The sequence below is a fragment of the Cucumis melo genome, chromosome 12 (assembly GCF_025177605.1).
Source record: "Cucumis melo cultivar AY chromosome 12, USDA_Cmelo_AY_1.0, whole genome shotgun sequence".
Classification (NCBI taxonomy): Eukaryota; Viridiplantae; Streptophyta; class Magnoliopsida; order Cucurbitales; family Cucurbitaceae; genus Cucumis; species Cucumis melo.
The window spans coordinates 12739746-12757227 of record NC_066868.1 but is presented as its reverse complement, the minus strand read 5'-3'; the positions used below and the strand labels follow the sequence as shown (position 1 = coordinate 12757227).

Below are 17482 nucleotides of genomic sequence, written 5' to 3'. Positions count from 1 at the left end.
AACATACCTAGCTAAAACAGTTCTTCGGTGTGGTTTCCAAGAAGAAAGCAAAGTAGATTAATAGAAGAAACTTCCAGTAAATTGAAGTTGAAGTTGAATACATCCTTGATGAATGCAACAATTAAGGGGGAGCTTCTTCTCATTCTTTGATTAGTTTTGATGTTTTATATTATATCATAATCAAGTTCTGTTGAAACAGTTCTAGTACAGTACAGTAACAAATGTGTCTAAGCACTGTTACTTCAGTCATAACTATGTATTCAACACTGAGTGTATTTGTTATTAATACAATCTTCTATCCTAGGCAACCTGTCCTTCAGATGTAGATGTAACTTCATCGAACTGGTTACCAAATGTTGTTGTGTTGTTTTTCTCTTTACGAATGACTATAGTCTCGGAACATTATATTCAACTATGGTAACAACTGTCATATATCACTTAAGTTGTTCGTATTTCATTTGGTATCAGAGCAGGTTAAGAATCGATCATCATGGAAGGAATTCGTGAAGGAAACTCAACTACTAGGCCACCGTTTCTAGATAGAGGAAACTATGGCTACTGGAAGTCACGTATGGAAGCGTTTCTTATGTTACTAGATATAAGAAGTTGGAGAGCCATTATCTTAGGATGAGAACATCCTACTGAAAAAGATGAAGCTGGTAAAGTTACACGAAATCTAAACTAAAGTGGACAAGCGAAGAAGATGATGCACTATCGACAATTCACGCGCGCTGAATGCATTGTTTAATGTCGTTGATCAAAATGTGTTCAAATTAATCAACACCTACAACTCGGCCAAGGCAGCATGGGATATCCTGGAGGTTGCCTATGAAGGAACATCCAAGGTGAAAATATCACGTTTGCAGAATTTGACTTCGCGTTTTGAAGCACTTCAAATGATGGATGATGAGACAATTACGAAGTTTAATGTTCGAGTACTTGACATTGCCAACGAATCAAATGCACTAGGGGAAAAGATGTCTGACTCAAAACTTGTCCGGAAAGTTCTTAGATCTCTTCTTTCTAAGTTTAACATGAAAGTCACTACAATCGAAGAAGCCAATGACTTGTCAACAATGAAACTAGATGAATTGTTTAGGTCATTACGAACCTTCGAACTACACTTGGGAGAAGATACAATCAGAAAGAAATTTGGACTGGCTTTAACCTCAGTAAAGGAAGAATCGACAGAAGATCACAAAGTCTCTCTCAACAACGACTCTTTAGTCATCCGTGGTATTGCTGACAAAGCATGTTGTAAAACTTAGAAGTCAGTTTCACAAACACATAGGGAGTCAATGGAATAGTCGCGAACCAGCTCAGCAACTCAGCCTAGAATATCCAGCTTCTCTTCATCTGGACAGTACCGAAGGAAGGACCACGAACGAAGTGAAAAGGACTATGGCCCTTCAAAATTTGAGAAGAATGACAAAGGAATCAGATGCCATGAATGTGAAGGGTTTGGACATATTCAAACCAAATGTGCAACTTATCTCAAACGCAAGAAGAAGAGCCTTGTAGCCACGTTCTCTAACGAAGAAGATTATTCTGAAAGTGATGAGGAAGAAGTTGGAATGGCCTTGATCAGTATCATCAATGAAAATAAAGAAGAAGTAGAAAATGTGAACGCTCAAACGATCGACCAACAGGAATCAGTGTCAGATGACTCTCTCAACGAAAGTGCGTTAAAAAGGAAGTGGAAGTAAGATCAAGCAATCATTATACACCAACAAGAATGGATACAATGCCTGATGGAAGAAAATCAAAGCTTCTTGTCCTCGATAGTTACGTTAAAAACTGAGTTAAAGGAAGCCAGAAACCAATTTGAAGAACTAACCAAATCTATGAAGATGTTGACAAATGGGACTCAAAAATTAGGTGACTTAATTGGACAAGGAAAGAGATATGACGACAAAAGAGGTCTGGGCTTCTCAGAAAAAGGGGTCACCAGAAATGAGGTCAAGACTATTTTTATATGAGAACGTTCCACTCAGAACAATGAGGCAGAAAACGAAAAGTGAAATTCACGAAGAATGTTGTTCCACCAATGAGATTTCAGTTTAGACGAAAAAGGTGAGTTTGCCACTTCTGTGGAAAGAATGGACACATTCGACCATACTGCTTTCAACTGCAAAGTCTCATGTTCCATCAACATGCCATGAGTGAAAACACATACATAAATAGATGCAGGACAAAATGGCGACCGAAAACTATTTTAGAAAATTGCAAGGTAGCTCTTACATCTGTTAATAACCCTAAATCCACTGTGTTCCAGGCATAGGACGGAAAATGCAGCCTTCTTCTCGAAACTTAGAGAACGCAATGTAGGATCACTAGTGTTTGGTGATGGAGGAAAAGGAAGAATTGTTGGCAAAGGAAATATTGATCACCTTGGCTTGCCCTTTCTGCGTGACGTTCAACTAGTGTAGGGGTTGTCTGCAAATCTGATCAGCATTAGCCAACTATGTGATCAAGGATATCATGTCAGCTTCAGCAAAGACAGATGCAACGTGGTTGATAATCAGAATAAAATCTTCCTCAGTGGAACCAGGCTGTCAGACAATTATTATCACTGGGACTCAAAGGTAAGTATATGCAATCTGTCAAAAGTAGAGGAAGCGAGTCTATGGCACAAGCGATTGGGACACATTAGTGGATCATCCATTGCCAAAGCGATTAAGGCTGAAGCATTACAAGACTTCCCACCCTCACTTTCAAATCACAAGAATGCTGCTCATACTGCCCTATTGGGAAACTAGTCAAGTCATCACACAAGTCCACTAACCATCTCTCTACTTCACGCACTCTGGAACTTCTCCATATAGACCTCATGAAACCTATGCAAATAGAAAGTCTAGGGGAAAAATGGTATGCACTGGTATGTGTAAATGACTTCTCTCGTTATACCAGGGTTAAATTTATACATAATAAATCTGAAACTTTCAAAGTATGTCAAACTTTCTTTTTACAACTCCAAAGAGAAAAGAATACAGGTATCTTTCGCATACGAAGTGATCATGGCTGGGAGTTTGAGAATAGAGGTTTCTCTGAATTTTGTGAGCATGAAGGAATTTTTCATGAGTTATTTGCCTCGTTAACACCACAACAGAATGGAGTTGTTGAACGGAAGAACCGTATGCTTCAGGAAATGGCTCGGGTAATACTTCACGCAAAAAACCTACCTATCTATTTCTGGGCTGAAGCTCTAAACACCGCCTGTCACATACACAATCGAGTCATGCTACGCCCGGGGACTGCAACAACTGCATATGAACTCTGGAAAGGGAGAAAACCAAATGTAAAGTACTTCCACGTTTTTGGTAGCACATGCTTTACCTTAAGTGAAAGGGATCATCTTCGGAAGTAGGACTCCAAGTCTGATAGAGGAATATTTCTTAGCTACTCCATAAACAGCCGAGCCTACAAAGTCTACAATCAACATACCAAGACTGTTATGGAATCCATCAATGTCATTATAGACGATCACAGGAAAGCAACTAAAAGAAATCTTAGTGAAGAAGATGAACTTGGCTAGGGTCCCCACTCTCAGAAAATCAAAGCTACAGGATCTGAACAGTCGTCCCTGACTGAAAATAAAGGGAATTTATGTCCTGAATCACATGTAGAAGGAGTGACCATTTCTACATAGACTGTATCAAGTGATCCCACTGAAGCATGCGTAAATGAAGCCTAAGTCTCTGCCCTTTAGTAGACTAACGAGTGCTCCACTAAACTAACTGATACTATTGGTTCCTTAATACATAAGATAATGCCTCCAACACATGTAGTCAAAAATCATCCCCCTAGCTCTTTAATTGGAGATATTCACAGTGGCATCACTACTGGAAGGAAGGAAAGAAGAGATTACGCAAAGATGGTTGCTAATGTATACTATACGTCAACCATGGAACCAACAACTGTTGTCGCTGCTCTTACTGATGAACACTGGATCTTAGCCATTCAGGAGGATTTACTACAGTTTGAAAGAAATCAGGTATGGAATCTTGTGCCTAAACCACCACACGTAAACATAATTGGTACTAAATGGATCTTCAAGAACAAAATTGATGAACAAGGAAGACTTATTAGAAATAAGACAAGGCTGGTTGCTCAGGGGTATTCGCAGATTGAAGGACTAGATTTTGGTGAAACATTTGCACCAACAGCCAGATTAGAAGCTATCCGGTTAATTTTGAGTTTTACCTGTTTTCGAGGGTTCAAACTATTTCAGATGGACGTAAAGAGTGTTTTTCTGAATGGGTATTTATCTGAAGAAGTATATGTGGCTCAGCCAAAAGGTTTTGTTGATCATGTTCATCATGATCATGTGTATAAGCTGCGGAAGGCACTGTATGGTCTTAAACAAGCTCCTAGAGCCTGGTATGAGCGACTCTCCACATATCTGGTACAGCAAGGGTATCGAAAAGGAAGTGCAGATCAAAAGATGTTCATGTATAGACAAGACTCTGAATTTCTGATTGTGCAGATCTACATTAATGACATTATATTTGGTGAAACTTCCTCTGCTTATGTTGAAAAGTTTGTTAGTCAAATGAAGGGCGAATTTGAAATGAGCATGGTTGGTGAGCTGACATTTTTTCTTGGATTTCAAATTAAACAAGAAGATACTGACATTTGCTTTTTTTTAGGAGAAATATGCAAAGAATCTCATCTCCAAGTCTGGAATGGATAAGCCAAGCCAAAATGTACACCGGCTGCTACTCATCTGAAGATGACAAAGAACAGAACTGGAGAAAAGGTTTATTCACACCTGTACCAAAGTATCATTGGCAGTTTACTCTACCTGAAAGTCAGTAGACCAAATATTAACTTTGTAGTAAATGTATGTGCACGCTATCAGGCTGACCCTCGAACATCTCATCTCCACAGTGCTAAACGCATATTGAAATATATATCAGGTACATTTAATTATGGCCTCTGGTATATCTTTGATACAACTGAAGTTCTTGTAGGGTACTGTGATGCAGACTGGGCGAGATGCTCGGATGATCAAAAGAGCACATCTGAAGGTTGTTTTTTTCTGGGAAATAACATAGCTGCCTGGTTCAACAAGAAACAAAACAGTGTGTCTTTGTCAACTGCAGAAGCAGAATACATAGCGGCTGAAAGTAGTTGTTTGCAACTTTTATGGATGAAACAAATGTTGGAAGAGTATGGTATACATCAATCATCTATGGTTCTCTACTGTGACAATATGAGTGTCATAAGCATCTCAAAAAATCCAGTTCAACATAGTCGTACAAAGCACATAGACATCCGACATCATTTTATCCGAGAGTTAGTTAACACCAAAATTATCAGTTTAGAACATGTTAGGAGTTCTTTACAACTTGCTGATATTTTTACCAAGCCGCTAGATGTATCTACGTTTGAAGGGTTACGAACCGATGTTGGGGTGTGTCAACGAACAACATAGCATTTTAGAGGGCAGGGGCTTACTGAATCTAACAGCCCCTGGTCTATAGGTTGGGCCATTATTTTTAAATAAGGCCCAGTTGGTTACACATCACTCAAGCTTCAGTTTCAAATAATGTTGATTTCCACGCCGATTAGGCCTATAGCTATTCATATTCCGAGATTTTCTCAGGTTCATTGGGATTTAACTCTGCAGTATCCTCCTCTGTTCAAGTATTTTAATGCTAGGTTCCTCATCATGGTCTCCACATATTTCAAAGCGTATCAGCCGAGTGCTTCATCTTCCTCACACTGTTTCGCTTTCTCCAGTGGTTCCGTCTCCATAGCTCCCTCGCCACCTAAATCCGCAACTACTTCGAAAGGGAAACGCTACAAAGGCATCCCAACAAAACATCCATATAAGAAGGTACGCAGATCAGTGACGGCCACCGCTGAAAGATTGCACAGTCCATTAACCAGTCCTGTTCGTAGCTCACATGCAAGGCGACCATCTGATCCAGTCTCCCCGGTTACTGTCAAAAAGGAAGTTCCTGAGGTTTTCCCACCACATACATTCCATCCGTCCGCATCCTCCTCTATGCCAGGAACTAAGGCGTCTGTTGAGAGTGTGGTGCTGGATTCTGATTCTTCCAATAGTGACAATAATGTGGTGTTGTCGACCCTTCTTCATCGTAAGGTTGGGCACCATAATAATGTGTCCTCAACTCCTCTACAACCAAGACCAACTTCTAGCTCTCCACCAAGAGATACGTCACTCTCTAAGGAAGGTCCGCCTCAGACTACCGATCAGGGTAAGTCTTCTACTGCTTCGTCTTCTCCCTCTGGTTCTCTTCCAACAGATGTAGACGATGCAAGTGATGAGACTGATGAAGATTATGTGCTTGGAACTAAGGAAACGACTGTACTAGAGGAAACTTCGACATCTAGTGAAGCTTTTGCCTCGTCGTTTGGAAATCAACATCAGAACCTCGGTCTCCTGAAGGTCCGGGTGAATCCTCCATTCCAATTTTGCCTCTTGGGCATGTCGGCTCCTCCTCTAGACCGTGGCGACCCCTGTCAAAGGACACCGGATCATATCCACCAAGGTCAGTTGAAGGAAAATACCCCCTAATGTACCCTCTATACTAATTGATGGTGTCTCCTTTCACTCAGAAGAGGGCGCACACAAATTGAAGTATGTGGTTAAGAGGAGTATTGCAGATGAGGCCAATATCTCTGATCAGTACAATTTTTGCCCAACCATTCTTGAATTAATCCACACGGCTGGCCTTACTCGTACTGTGTCTGAAGTTGGTCCTTTCTATCTCAGGCTTATTCGTGAGTTGATTGTTAATCTACCATCTGACTTTAATGATCCAAGTGCTCAGTAGTACCACAAGGTGCACGTTCGGGGTGTCTATTTTAATGTCTCTTCTGCTTTGCTGAATAATTTTTTGGGTATTTCCCTACCATCTGACTACGCTGTCTCATATCCTACTCTTGAGAGATTGGCTAAAGAGCTAACCGGTGGCACGGTTTCTGTCTGGCTGGTTGATGAGCAGCTACCTGTTGCATCCATGACAGTCAAATATGCGATTCTTCACCGGATTGATATCTCTAACTAGATTCCGTCCACTCATGCTTCAACTATCTCTACGTCATTAGGACACTTTTTCTATCTTGTGGGCACTAGAGTTAAAGTGAATATTGGTGAATTCATCTTCAATCACTTGATGCATCATGTTGATACATTTGCGATTTACATTCCTATTTGCTTTCCAAGAATTTTGAATGGATTTATTTTAGCTCAACAACCAACTATACTGTCTCCAGTTGATACTGTGGGTCCGGCTCCATGAGTTATTCCATTAAGTATGCGACTGTTTCAAGGCTCCCACATATCTGATGTTACTGCTACTTTCGCCAATGCACCTGGAGGAACCAGTGCTGCTGCTGCTACAAATCCAACTATTGGTTAACCTCTACTACTATCTGTTCTGCTGGCCAATCGTCTCCTGCATGCTTTAATGGCTGAATCCCGATCGCTCACTCGCCAAATCAGTGAACTATCTGATCGGCGCACTGTGTTGGATGTGATTTTATAAGACTTTCGTCGTGTTGCTTTAGGGTCGTCTACTCCTCCGTCTGATCAGCAAGACTGACTTTATTTTTGCATTCAAGCAAGGGGGAGAAGTTTAGCGTGTTTGGGTTTGCGTTTTTTTTATGGCTCAAGAATTTCAGTTTTGTTGTAGTCTAGTTGCCATTGCTATTGGTCAATTTGATAGCTTATTGATCCGATGTTTTTCCGCTAAGGTTTGTTCATTTCTGTTTTACTTCTCTGCCTTAATGAAAGATTGGTTATTCGGTTATCTACATGTTCTGTGTTCTATGTGTTGTTGTTTGATTCCCTTCAGATATTATGTGGAAACTTTGACTGTTTGAGTTTAAGAGGCTTGATTGCAGAAATAAAGGAAGGTTGTCTCAAGGGGGAGTTTGTTAACAGAATTGTCCCACCTTTTTATTTCGGCATATTATTTTACTTAACAAATCGGTTAAGATATTGGTTAAGATTCTTTCCTTAAAAGATGGCTCAAAGTAGTTAAGATTTTAACCTATATATTGGTTATGCTCGAAGATAGCAAGGCTATGGAAAATCAAGAAAAGATACCTAGCTAAAACAGTTCTTTGGTGTGGTTTCCGAGAAGAAAGTAAAGTAGATTGATAGAAGAAACTTCCAGTAAATTGAAGCTGAAGTTGAATACATCCTTGATGAATGCAACAATTAAGGGGGAGCTTCGTCTCATTCTCTAATTAGTTATGATGTTTTATGTTATATCATAATCAAGTTTTGTTGAAATAGTTCTAGTACAGTATAGTAACAAATGTGTGTAAGTGCTGTTACTTCAGTCATAACTATGTATTCAACACTAGGGGTATTCAAAAAACACCGTAACCCGACCAACCCGAACTACCCAACCCAAACTGTAAGGGTTGGGTTGGGTTGGGTTGGGTTAAATTATGTTTTGGGTTGGGTTGGATTAAAAAATTGAAAAAAAAATTGGTCGGGTTGCCGGGTTGGGAAATTAAGCGTCGGGTTGACCCAACCCAACCCAACCCGGTTTAGGGGTATATATATTAAAAAAAACCTAAATTAACATTTCAAAGATGGAGATTATGGAGATATTAATGATTTTGAGCAATATTTTTTTCTATATATCTCGAGACCTCAGTGTGTATTATTATTATTATTTTCGGCTTATTAATTCTAATCATAGATAGAAAAGTAATAGAAATCCAAAGATTTTTCATGTGATAAATCAGATCCAAAACAATAAAAGGTATATTTCTTTGGTAGATGATTTTATTTGAGGGGGTGGCTTATGACTTATGAGAGTACTGTGTGGAATTGGTTGAAATGAATAAATATTTAGAAGTGTTTATAAAATAGGGGTTTGGGAGAGTACGAAGGTAGCAGATTTACACGTGCACTGTTTCTTTGAATCTATTTTTCTTTTAAATTAAAGAGTAAGATTTTGGGTTAATTGATATATAGTCCATAGTCCCATTGTTGTATTGTTGCATTGCTGGAAGGCCGGCCATAAATTTGCATCTCGGAAACACCGATTTTGGTCACCTTCTAAACGCAGAACATCATTATTAAATTAACTAAAGTACTGTATTTTATCAATTGGAGAGGTGCCAAAAGGTTGTGTGTCATTATAAGTTTTTTCCTTTATATTTGTTTTTGTAAGTGTAATTGGCCGAAGATATAAATATGGAACGTACTTGGTTTGAATTCGAAAGGGAGATGTCGGTTCCTCAAACTAATTGTTTTTGGTCTAATTTTTTTTTCTTTTTTAATCATTTGTAATCACTGTTTTTTGACATTATCATTTGTTTTTGTACCCATGTAATTTAGTTATTAAATTAAATTCAACGTGTGCTTGTTTCAGTAATTTATTTGCTCGTTTCATCCTTTGAAAATTACGGCTTTAGTTGGATAGTTATACAATTGTGTAAATTTTAAATTCTAATGCTTATATAAATTTGAGGAGTCATTTTGGTCCATGGTTATATTGTGTATCTTAGTCATTTTGGTCCCTAAATTAGAAACTTTTTTTAAGCTATGGTTTTCTTTTAACTCGAGGTTTTCATATTTGATTGATCCGTTAATACTTTTTTTTCACTTTCTTTTAACAGTGCCTCAAATATTTATATTTGGGTTTCTTTAAAACTCGTCACCACGGACACGATTTCAGATACTGCAGAATCACCATTGTCTAACTTTACGGTAAGTTAAATATTTTGATGGTTAACACTTTCTTTTCATTGTATATTGGTGTTGGAATTACATATGTATATTGAGATAGGTAATTGATTGCTTTCTTTATTGTCGACCAACATGTATTATGGTAAGTATATTTTTGTTTACCTTTTTATGATTTATTTTGTAGGGAACCGTCATCTTCTATTATTTTGGACTAATCAATAGGATTTGGAAGAAGAGCATATTGATAATTAGTGTGAGTTTTTATAGCATTATATTTTATTACTTACATTATATGTAATTCTTATGTGTTTGTATTTTTTTTCAGAAGAATAATCACCCAAAATCATAATCGTCGTGGCACATTGTGGACACCAATGAAATTTTTTCTTATTGAACTTTGAACATTTTAATGTATTTTTAGTAGATATTATTTAATTTTGAACTTTTGGATCTATTTTTCAATTTGAATGGACATTATTAGACATTATTGACATTCCTATTTTATGTGATTATTACTTTTTGTATGAATTTGAATTTTTGAATTTATTTTTAAATTTTAATGGACATTGCTATTGTGTGTGATTAATTTTTTTAATGATTTAGAACTTTTAAATGAATATTATTGTAGACTTCAAATTTGAAAAGAATATGAAAATTTGAGTTGAAAGACTGTGAAAATGATGAAAATCAAATTCTTACCAATATAAAAATCTAAAATACAATATAATTGAAAATAAATACCAACCCGCCAACCCAACCCGAATTTTTTGGATTGGGTTGGGTTGACCCTTGAATATTGAATCGATAGGGTTCAATTTTTGCTAACCCGATCACTTTGGGTTTGTCCACATTTTTCCTCCAACCCTGCCAAACCCGGCTTATGTACATCCTTATTCAACACTAAGTGTATGTGTTATTAATACAATCTTCTATCCTGGGCAACCTGCCCCAGATGAAGATGTAACTTCATCGAACTGGGTTACCAAACGTTGTTGTGTTGTTTTTCTCTTTATGAGTGACTATAGTCTCGAAACTTTATATTCAACTGTGGTAACAACTGTCATATATCACTTAAGCTGTTCATATTTCAAGTAGGAATGAAAATGATTCTAAAATTTAAAACGATTCGAATTTTTCTGGTTAAAATGTTTGAATTTTGCAAGATTTCATACGACTTAAAATTAAATTACATAATTGACCTCATTGGTTTATAATTTTCAATTACCACATCAATAGACAAAAACATGTATTAGTAAATTTTGAAAGCTTTTCCTTTTCAATTACATTCGCTTATTTTTTAAAACAAATTAATTAATTTTAAATTATTTTTAGATTTCAAACCACAAAAGTTTAAATTATTTATTCAACTTTGTTGAATCCAAAACCAAGGGTTTATCCTCATGGACATTCCAATTAATATACTAAAATGATACTAAGTTTTTTTTCCTTTTCAATTGGATGGAGGGATTCAACTTCAGACTTCAAAATGGATGCTACACTTGATGGTGCAAATGACATTATGTTTTTATTGATAAATGGTCGAGTGGTTAAAATAAGTTCGGTCCTACTTTACTTAATGTTGTTCAATTCATCAGCCTATTGGACCCAATATTCCAATTTCAACATCTACTTTTGTCGTTTGGTTATAAAATGGAGTGTTAATTGTTTATTTGAAAGAAAAATAGATGAAATAATTAAAGAAATAATCAAAACATTTAATAAAGACAAATAATAATAATAGTAACTTAAAAAGAATTAAAGGGCCATTTGATTCCCCACAGGAAAGTGATCCCCATCATCAAACTAAACAATAATTGTTCGAGTATGTGGGTCGTGGTGGTTACTATATCACATAAATATCGTAAACATTAAGTCATTGTTTCCATAACTTTATAATTTTTTTTTACTGGATATGAGGAACTTTTAATCATAAAAATTTCAACACACCCATGATCTTCTTTTTTGGTAAATCACCATATTTTGGCCTCAATGTACTTCAGACGAATTTATTAAACAAATACCCAAATTTAGTTCCAATGTTTAAACAAATGTTTAATTATGCTAGTTTGAGTCTGTTAGCATTTTGGTCCTTAAGAACTTCATAAGTTAACTTTTACCACTACACATTACGAGGAAAGGACAAAATGAAATGTGAGACAAACTTTTATAAACAACGTAAAAAAATGTGATTCTTGTAAAAACATAGTTGGTCTAACTTTAAGACATACAACTCTTGACTAAACAATTCTAATCTCTGCTCTGTCTTAAATTATTCTGCTGAAAAATAATAAATATAATAAAAATTATTGTTTTTTTAGTATTTAAATTATATAGTTTAATTAGTAATGGCATTTTTATACTTCAACTAAAACAACAAAATTTGAAAGCTCTGATATATTAATATTTTGGTAAAAATAGAAACTCAACAGTAGTTGGTGTAATCTTTTTTTGTTAAATGTTAGGAGGTTTTATCATTAATGGACCTATTTCCTCACAATAGGAGGTTCAGCCAATTACGAAAAACTCTCTTCCTTTTTTTCTTATTTGAAAACGAAACTACGTCTCTGGAATAAGTCAGTCGATGCATTGGTGCGTAGAAGATTATTAAATTGTATTCTTCTCGGTTGGTGTATATGGCAGCGGTGTGAAGGGAACTAGCAAATTAGCCTCCTCGGCTTTAACTACTTCTTAATGAAGATTTGGTGTTTTTGTTTTGTTTTGTTTTTTTTTTCTTTTTTCTTTTTAGCTGTCGTCTTCTTTTGTTTGGATATGCACAAAGATATACATTCCTTAATATACTTAAAAACAGTTTCAAGTTTGCTTTTTTTAACTATTATTTTAATGATATTATTCCTCTAATTCGTTCGTGTGTCCGGTCCATTTTGAAGCGTACAATAAAAATATCCACTACCACCACATATTTTATGAAAATATCAACGAAAGAAAAGTAATAACAAAATATAGGTAATTGTTTTATTTGGAAGCCACCAAAATCTACTTCCCATACATCCGATTCTAAAATAAAAATCAAACTTATCAAATATGGAAAACAGAAGCCTAAGATGGCTAACCTCATTGGATTCAGCACCATCGAATATTATGGTTAAAACGAATAGGCCCCTGCAAAAAAGATATGGCGTGTGAGTATGAGTTTGGAACGAAAGGGACAAGAAGGGAAAGACTTAATTAGATTATAATAACTAGATTACAATACAAAGTTTAAGATGAGATGAAGTGATGCATGCAAAAATTTTGGACAGTAAAATAACTAAAACTCACCTCAACTCAATATTAACTTAAAATGATGTAAATATTGAATTAAATAAAACTGAACGAGGTTAAAATGTTCCGTTCTTTTTTATGGTCCTTTTAGAGACAACTTCAAATATATTAAAATAAATAAAATATTTATAAAATATAACAAATTTTTATATTTTATAAACGAGATACTTGTCAATCAATGCACCTAAACAACAACATAATCTAAAATTTTGTTATATTTAAAAAATATTTTATAATCATTTCCTATTACAAATATAGAGAGGAAAAAAATACGTAGTCTAGGAAAAGAAACACATAGACAAGAGCTTAAAACTTCATGCTAAATAGTAAATGATATTGGCCTATTGGCGTATGAAACTATAATTGGTTGTACTTGTAATGATGACAAAAAGCAAAGAAGAAACGAAAATAATAATAAATTGAAGTTAACAAAAATAACTAATTCTCTAGAAATTGAAATATTCTCAAAATTTCCTGAAAACGGGTAGACATGCTACCAAAATTTCAAATTTCGAGGCCATAAAGATTTCAAGTTTTAGTTGAAAAGTCAAAGCAAACAGGGAAAAAGTACACAATTTTGAGATGATAACTGTCCAAAGCCTTCCCTAGATGGCTACTTTTGCGGTTTCAAATTCGGCTGCTTAGATATGTGCCTAGATCAGATGGCTGCCATCAAATGATGTTCATACATGACTACATCAACCGAAGATTTCAAGAAAGTTAACGGCAAGATTCACATGTAAAATTAGAGAGAGCCGAGTGATGGAGACAGCCAGCATTTATCATGAAGAAGATATGTTCTTGTTATGTTGGATATACCATTGGAGGAAAGAGAAAAGATCAGACCTTACTGATTCCAGATTCTTGCAGAACGGATTGAATGACCCTTATCTCCATTTCAGTCCTTGAGTTTGTGAGATTTACAATAGGATCTAAATGGGGCTGCAAAGACCGGAAGAAGAAGAAGAAGAAGAAAAAACCTGTTCTTCTGGAGCACAATCTTATTTCAATTGAAGATAGCGAGAAAGCTTTTCTAATGAAATAATTAATACTTTATTGATGTGTTAAACTACAAAAAAATTCATCCAATGAACCAAATCGGTGTGGGATACGAAGTAAATATACAATACAGATGGTTAGTTAAGTGCAGCAGCTGAAAGTGATCTGTATGGACTCTCCTCTATAAGACTCCTCGTGCTATGAATAAGAATTTCTATCAATTACTCGGTATACCTCTAAGTGTAGATTCCATACGCTATGAATATCAGAAGCAAACTTAAAACTGAGAAAACCTGCAAATAAGGTATTTACAAATTAGATATTCATATGTTAAATCACCGGTATCAAAGCATTTGGGAAACAGTAATGGGAATTGCAAAACAAAGTAAATGGTTCTTACATTCCTTTTGGACGATGAATATAACAATTCTGGGAGATACCCCTGCAATCCAATGTTATAAACTGGTGTGCCATCAGGATAGTAAAGACCATAGTTTCTCTCAGATGCTGGACCAGGCTTCAAATCCTCATTAAATAGAGCGAAAACATAGATATCGATAGGAACCGATGGTTTTGCTGGGGTTCCTTGTCCACTCTCTATTCTTCTTAGCAAATTACCATTATACAACCCTGCATTCTCTGGCGTAGCACCAACCTCATTCGGATCGCCTCGAGATGGCCAACCAGTTTCAGAAATCTGAACCCGGATATCTGTATGCCCCATGGCTTTGATGGCAGCATAAACCGCATCGATTTGAGCATACAACATATTGTCATAATGCAAATTTGTAATGGGATCAGTCATTCCTTGGTTAGGCTGGAACAGCACATATTCTAAGGGAACTTGGGTAGGATTATCCTTGTATGCAAAAAAAGGATATGCATTTATAAGAAAAGGTGACTTGACCATGGAGTGGAAATTGAGAATCGGTTGTAGGTATTCAGCGAGATCCGGCTTGAATGTTCCAGCCGACGGAGGGAAAGAGTTGCCTAATATGTTAAGAGAATGAGCCGTGGTAACAGAAACCTGTTTATCCAGCCCAAGATTAACAAGCGCATTATAAACAGATTGCATTGCAGGAAGAAGATTAGACCTTAATTGGCTATCATTAGAGTTGAAAACTTCATTGCCAACAGTGATGCAAGTAATTTTTGTTTGTGAGATGTGTGTTTGAACATGTTGTTGAACCCAAGCTAGGGCTTTCTGAGGATCAGACATGTTCTGGAGATACTCATTACCAAGCCCTATAATGAAATTTACTTCACTCCTGGAGAATGCAAACAGAACATTAGGATCTGCATCGTAAAGTTTTACTCTACTGATGTTTAAACTTTGGAGAAGAATAGCCACGCGCGATGGAGACGGCAGATTATTAGCGATCTGGCCATAGTTAATTCCAACTCCAACGCTCAGTGTTCGAATTACTGAACCTGAAATCAAACACAGGCCGAATTATAAGAGAACCTAAATGTTGAGAATCAAATTCTATCAAAAGAGGAACGAATCTCGCCAAGCTTAGAAGTTAGAACGATTCAAATTGATACTCACAGATCATCTCAATTTCATAAATATTCTATGGATAAAAAACAAAGGATATGCTACGAAACGGAGTTCAATCCAACTAATCAGTGAAAAAATTGCAGAGGAGAAAACAAAAGCAAAGAGGAAGGGGAAGGAATTACAGTGCAACTCACTGAATTAAAGAAATAAACACATAATTCCACTCGATGAACACATTCACAACTCCCGTAACTAAAATTTCAATGTTATTGATTGATTATCCGATTAAACTAAACAAGAAACGAGTTCCAAAGCATTTTCTGCAGCTTTTGAGCAGTAAAATAAACAAGATCCAAAAAGCAAACCTGAAAAAGCGAAAAGCATCAACAGAACTCGAAAGAGTCGGTGGAAGTTAGCCATAAAGGATTGAAAAGATAAGGCCAAAGCGACAAAACACCACCGTACCGTCGGGTCCGCCTCCGGCACGGCCGTGAATCAGCAAATAGAAAAATCGCCGGGGAGTAAATGGGAGCTAAATTTCATACAAGTACGCGTTTTATAGTGAAAGCTGTCGCTCTTAACCGGTTCGAGAGCCGGTGCAGCCGCATCCAGACAGCTTTTATTTGAATTAATTATTCTCTATTTTTAAAAAAAAAAAATTAAAAAAACTAATAATAATAATAACTATTCTTATATTTTATTTATTTAATTAAAAGAATTTGTGTTTTAATTGGCTTAGCTATTCCTTTCTATGTTTGCACGGATTAAACTCTTCAAATTTCATTTCACATGGTGTATCATCAAACTCTTCTTTTCTTTTCAACATTCACATTCAAATGTTTAAAAATAATAATTAACCAAATCATAGAGATTATGATTTCAATTTCCCACTGGATAGTTGCGTTCAAATTAAATAATTTTTTTTATAATCTCATTCAAAGTTTAATTTTGTAATTAAATATCTTGTTTCAGTGTTACTATGATAGTATACAGAGACACACGATTGGGAAAATAGATTATTAAAATATCATTCGTCCCCTTTCTGAAATATTTATATTTAAAATATTTTTAACGAAAACTATCTCCACTAATTTTTTTATCTATCTGTCAAATATGAAATTATTTTTGGTTGGATTGCAATAAAAAAAACTATATATTATACTAATTACATTATATATTTTCTTTATCTTATTACACATTTGGAAAGTTTTTTATTAATAAATTAAAAATTATATTTTTAAGTAACCGATAAAGTTTCTTTAAAAATAACTTTTAAATTGAACTGAATAGTTATAAAGTGCTTTTTATTTATCAAGCAATTTTTTTAATCAAATACTTCTCTTTTAATCGTTGAGAATCTATTAATTTTACCATTTTTTTTGTTTTGTTTTTTAAAAATATAACTGATTTTATTTAAAATGTAATTTGTCAGAAGTAATCCCAAACGCTTCTGGCAAAAATTCCACTTTAAACTTAATCTTAACATAGGTTCAACCCTAATTTAATATTTACTAAATTTGTAGATAGATTTTGTAGACACAATTCTCATATTATATTTAGTTAATTTGTTATTTAATTTTTTTACTTTATTAAAATTTCAATGATCATAACTATTAAAATAATTTTTTTATTAATCATGACGTTTGTTTCAAGCAATAATGGGAGGTTTAATTAGTAGCTAGTGATTTTCCTTTTAATGAAAGTTATGAAAGTAAATTTATAAACAGAGATTTACTTATTTACAACCGTATTTTATAGGAAATATTAAATGGAATAAAAATGAAAAAAAAATTGTTTGTTTTGTTTATATATATATATATATACCAAAATAACTTTGGAGGATGGAATGAATGTGGGTCACATCGTTTTGGAGAATGAGCTAATATAGAGTCTAATTAAGAAAAAAGGATTATTTATTAAGGGTAGATCTACAAATTATGGAGATACTAAAAAGTATTTATAAATTTCAAACTTAAAACTATATTAATATAATATAGTTATTCCAACTCTTCCGA

At 35.1% G+C, this 17482-nt stretch overlaps 2 protein-coding genes across 2 annotated transcripts; one reads left to right on the top strand and one right to left on the bottom strand.

Moving 5' to 3' along the window:
- Nucleotides 1-899: 899 nt before the first annotated feature.
- Nucleotides 900-2759, top strand: LOC107991877 (uncharacterized). Its single transcript, XM_051079716.1, has 4 exons — nt 900-1250; nt 1365-1702; nt 2276-2366; nt 2430-2759. Exons 1-4 carry the CDS (start codon nt 900-902, stop codon nt 2757-2759), a joined length of 1110 nt encoding a protein of 369 aa, XP_050935673.1.
- An 11237-nt stretch (nt 2760-13996) lies between these two features.
- On the bottom strand, nt 13997-16050 carry LOC103500010 (glucan endo-1,3-beta-glucosidase 14). The gene is made up of 3 exons (XM_008463195.3): nt 15833-16050; nt 14367-15397; nt 13997-14259 (listed from the first exon to the last, which is right to left on the bottom strand). Exons 1-3 carry the CDS (start codon nt 15885-15887, stop codon nt 14203-14205), a joined length of 1143 nt encoding a protein of 380 aa, XP_008461417.2. The 5' UTR covers nt 15888-16050; the 3' UTR covers nt 13997-14202.
- Between the last annotated feature and the right edge of the window lie 1432 nt (nt 16051-17482).

Bases quoted from the DNA above. Each gene is read 5' to 3' on its own strand.
- LOC103500010 (XM_008463195.3), bottom strand. From the start codon at position 15,887: ATGGCTAACTTCCACCGACTCTTTCGAGTTCTGTTGATGCTTTTCGCT. The intron at 15,398-15,832 runs GTTTGCTTTTTG...GTTTGATTTCAG, and splicing joins GATGCTTTTCGCTTTTTCAG to GTTCAGTAATTCGAACACTG. The intron at 14,260-14,366 runs GTAAGAACCATT...CCTTATTTGCAG, and splicing joins ATTCATCGTCCAAAAGGAAT to GTTTTCTCAGTTTTAAGTTT.
- LOC107991877 (XM_051079716.1), top strand. From the start codon at position 900: ATGGATGATGAGACAATTACGAAGTTTAATGTTCGAGTACTTGACATT. The intron at 1,703-2,275 runs GTAAGATCAAGC...ACTGTGTTCCAG, and splicing joins GCGTTAAAAAGGAAGTGGAA to GCATAGGACGGAAAATGCAG. The intron at 2,367-2,429 runs GTTGGCAAAGGA...CAACTAGTGTAG, and splicing joins ATGGAGGAAAAGGAAGAATT to GGGTTGTCTGCAAATCTGAT.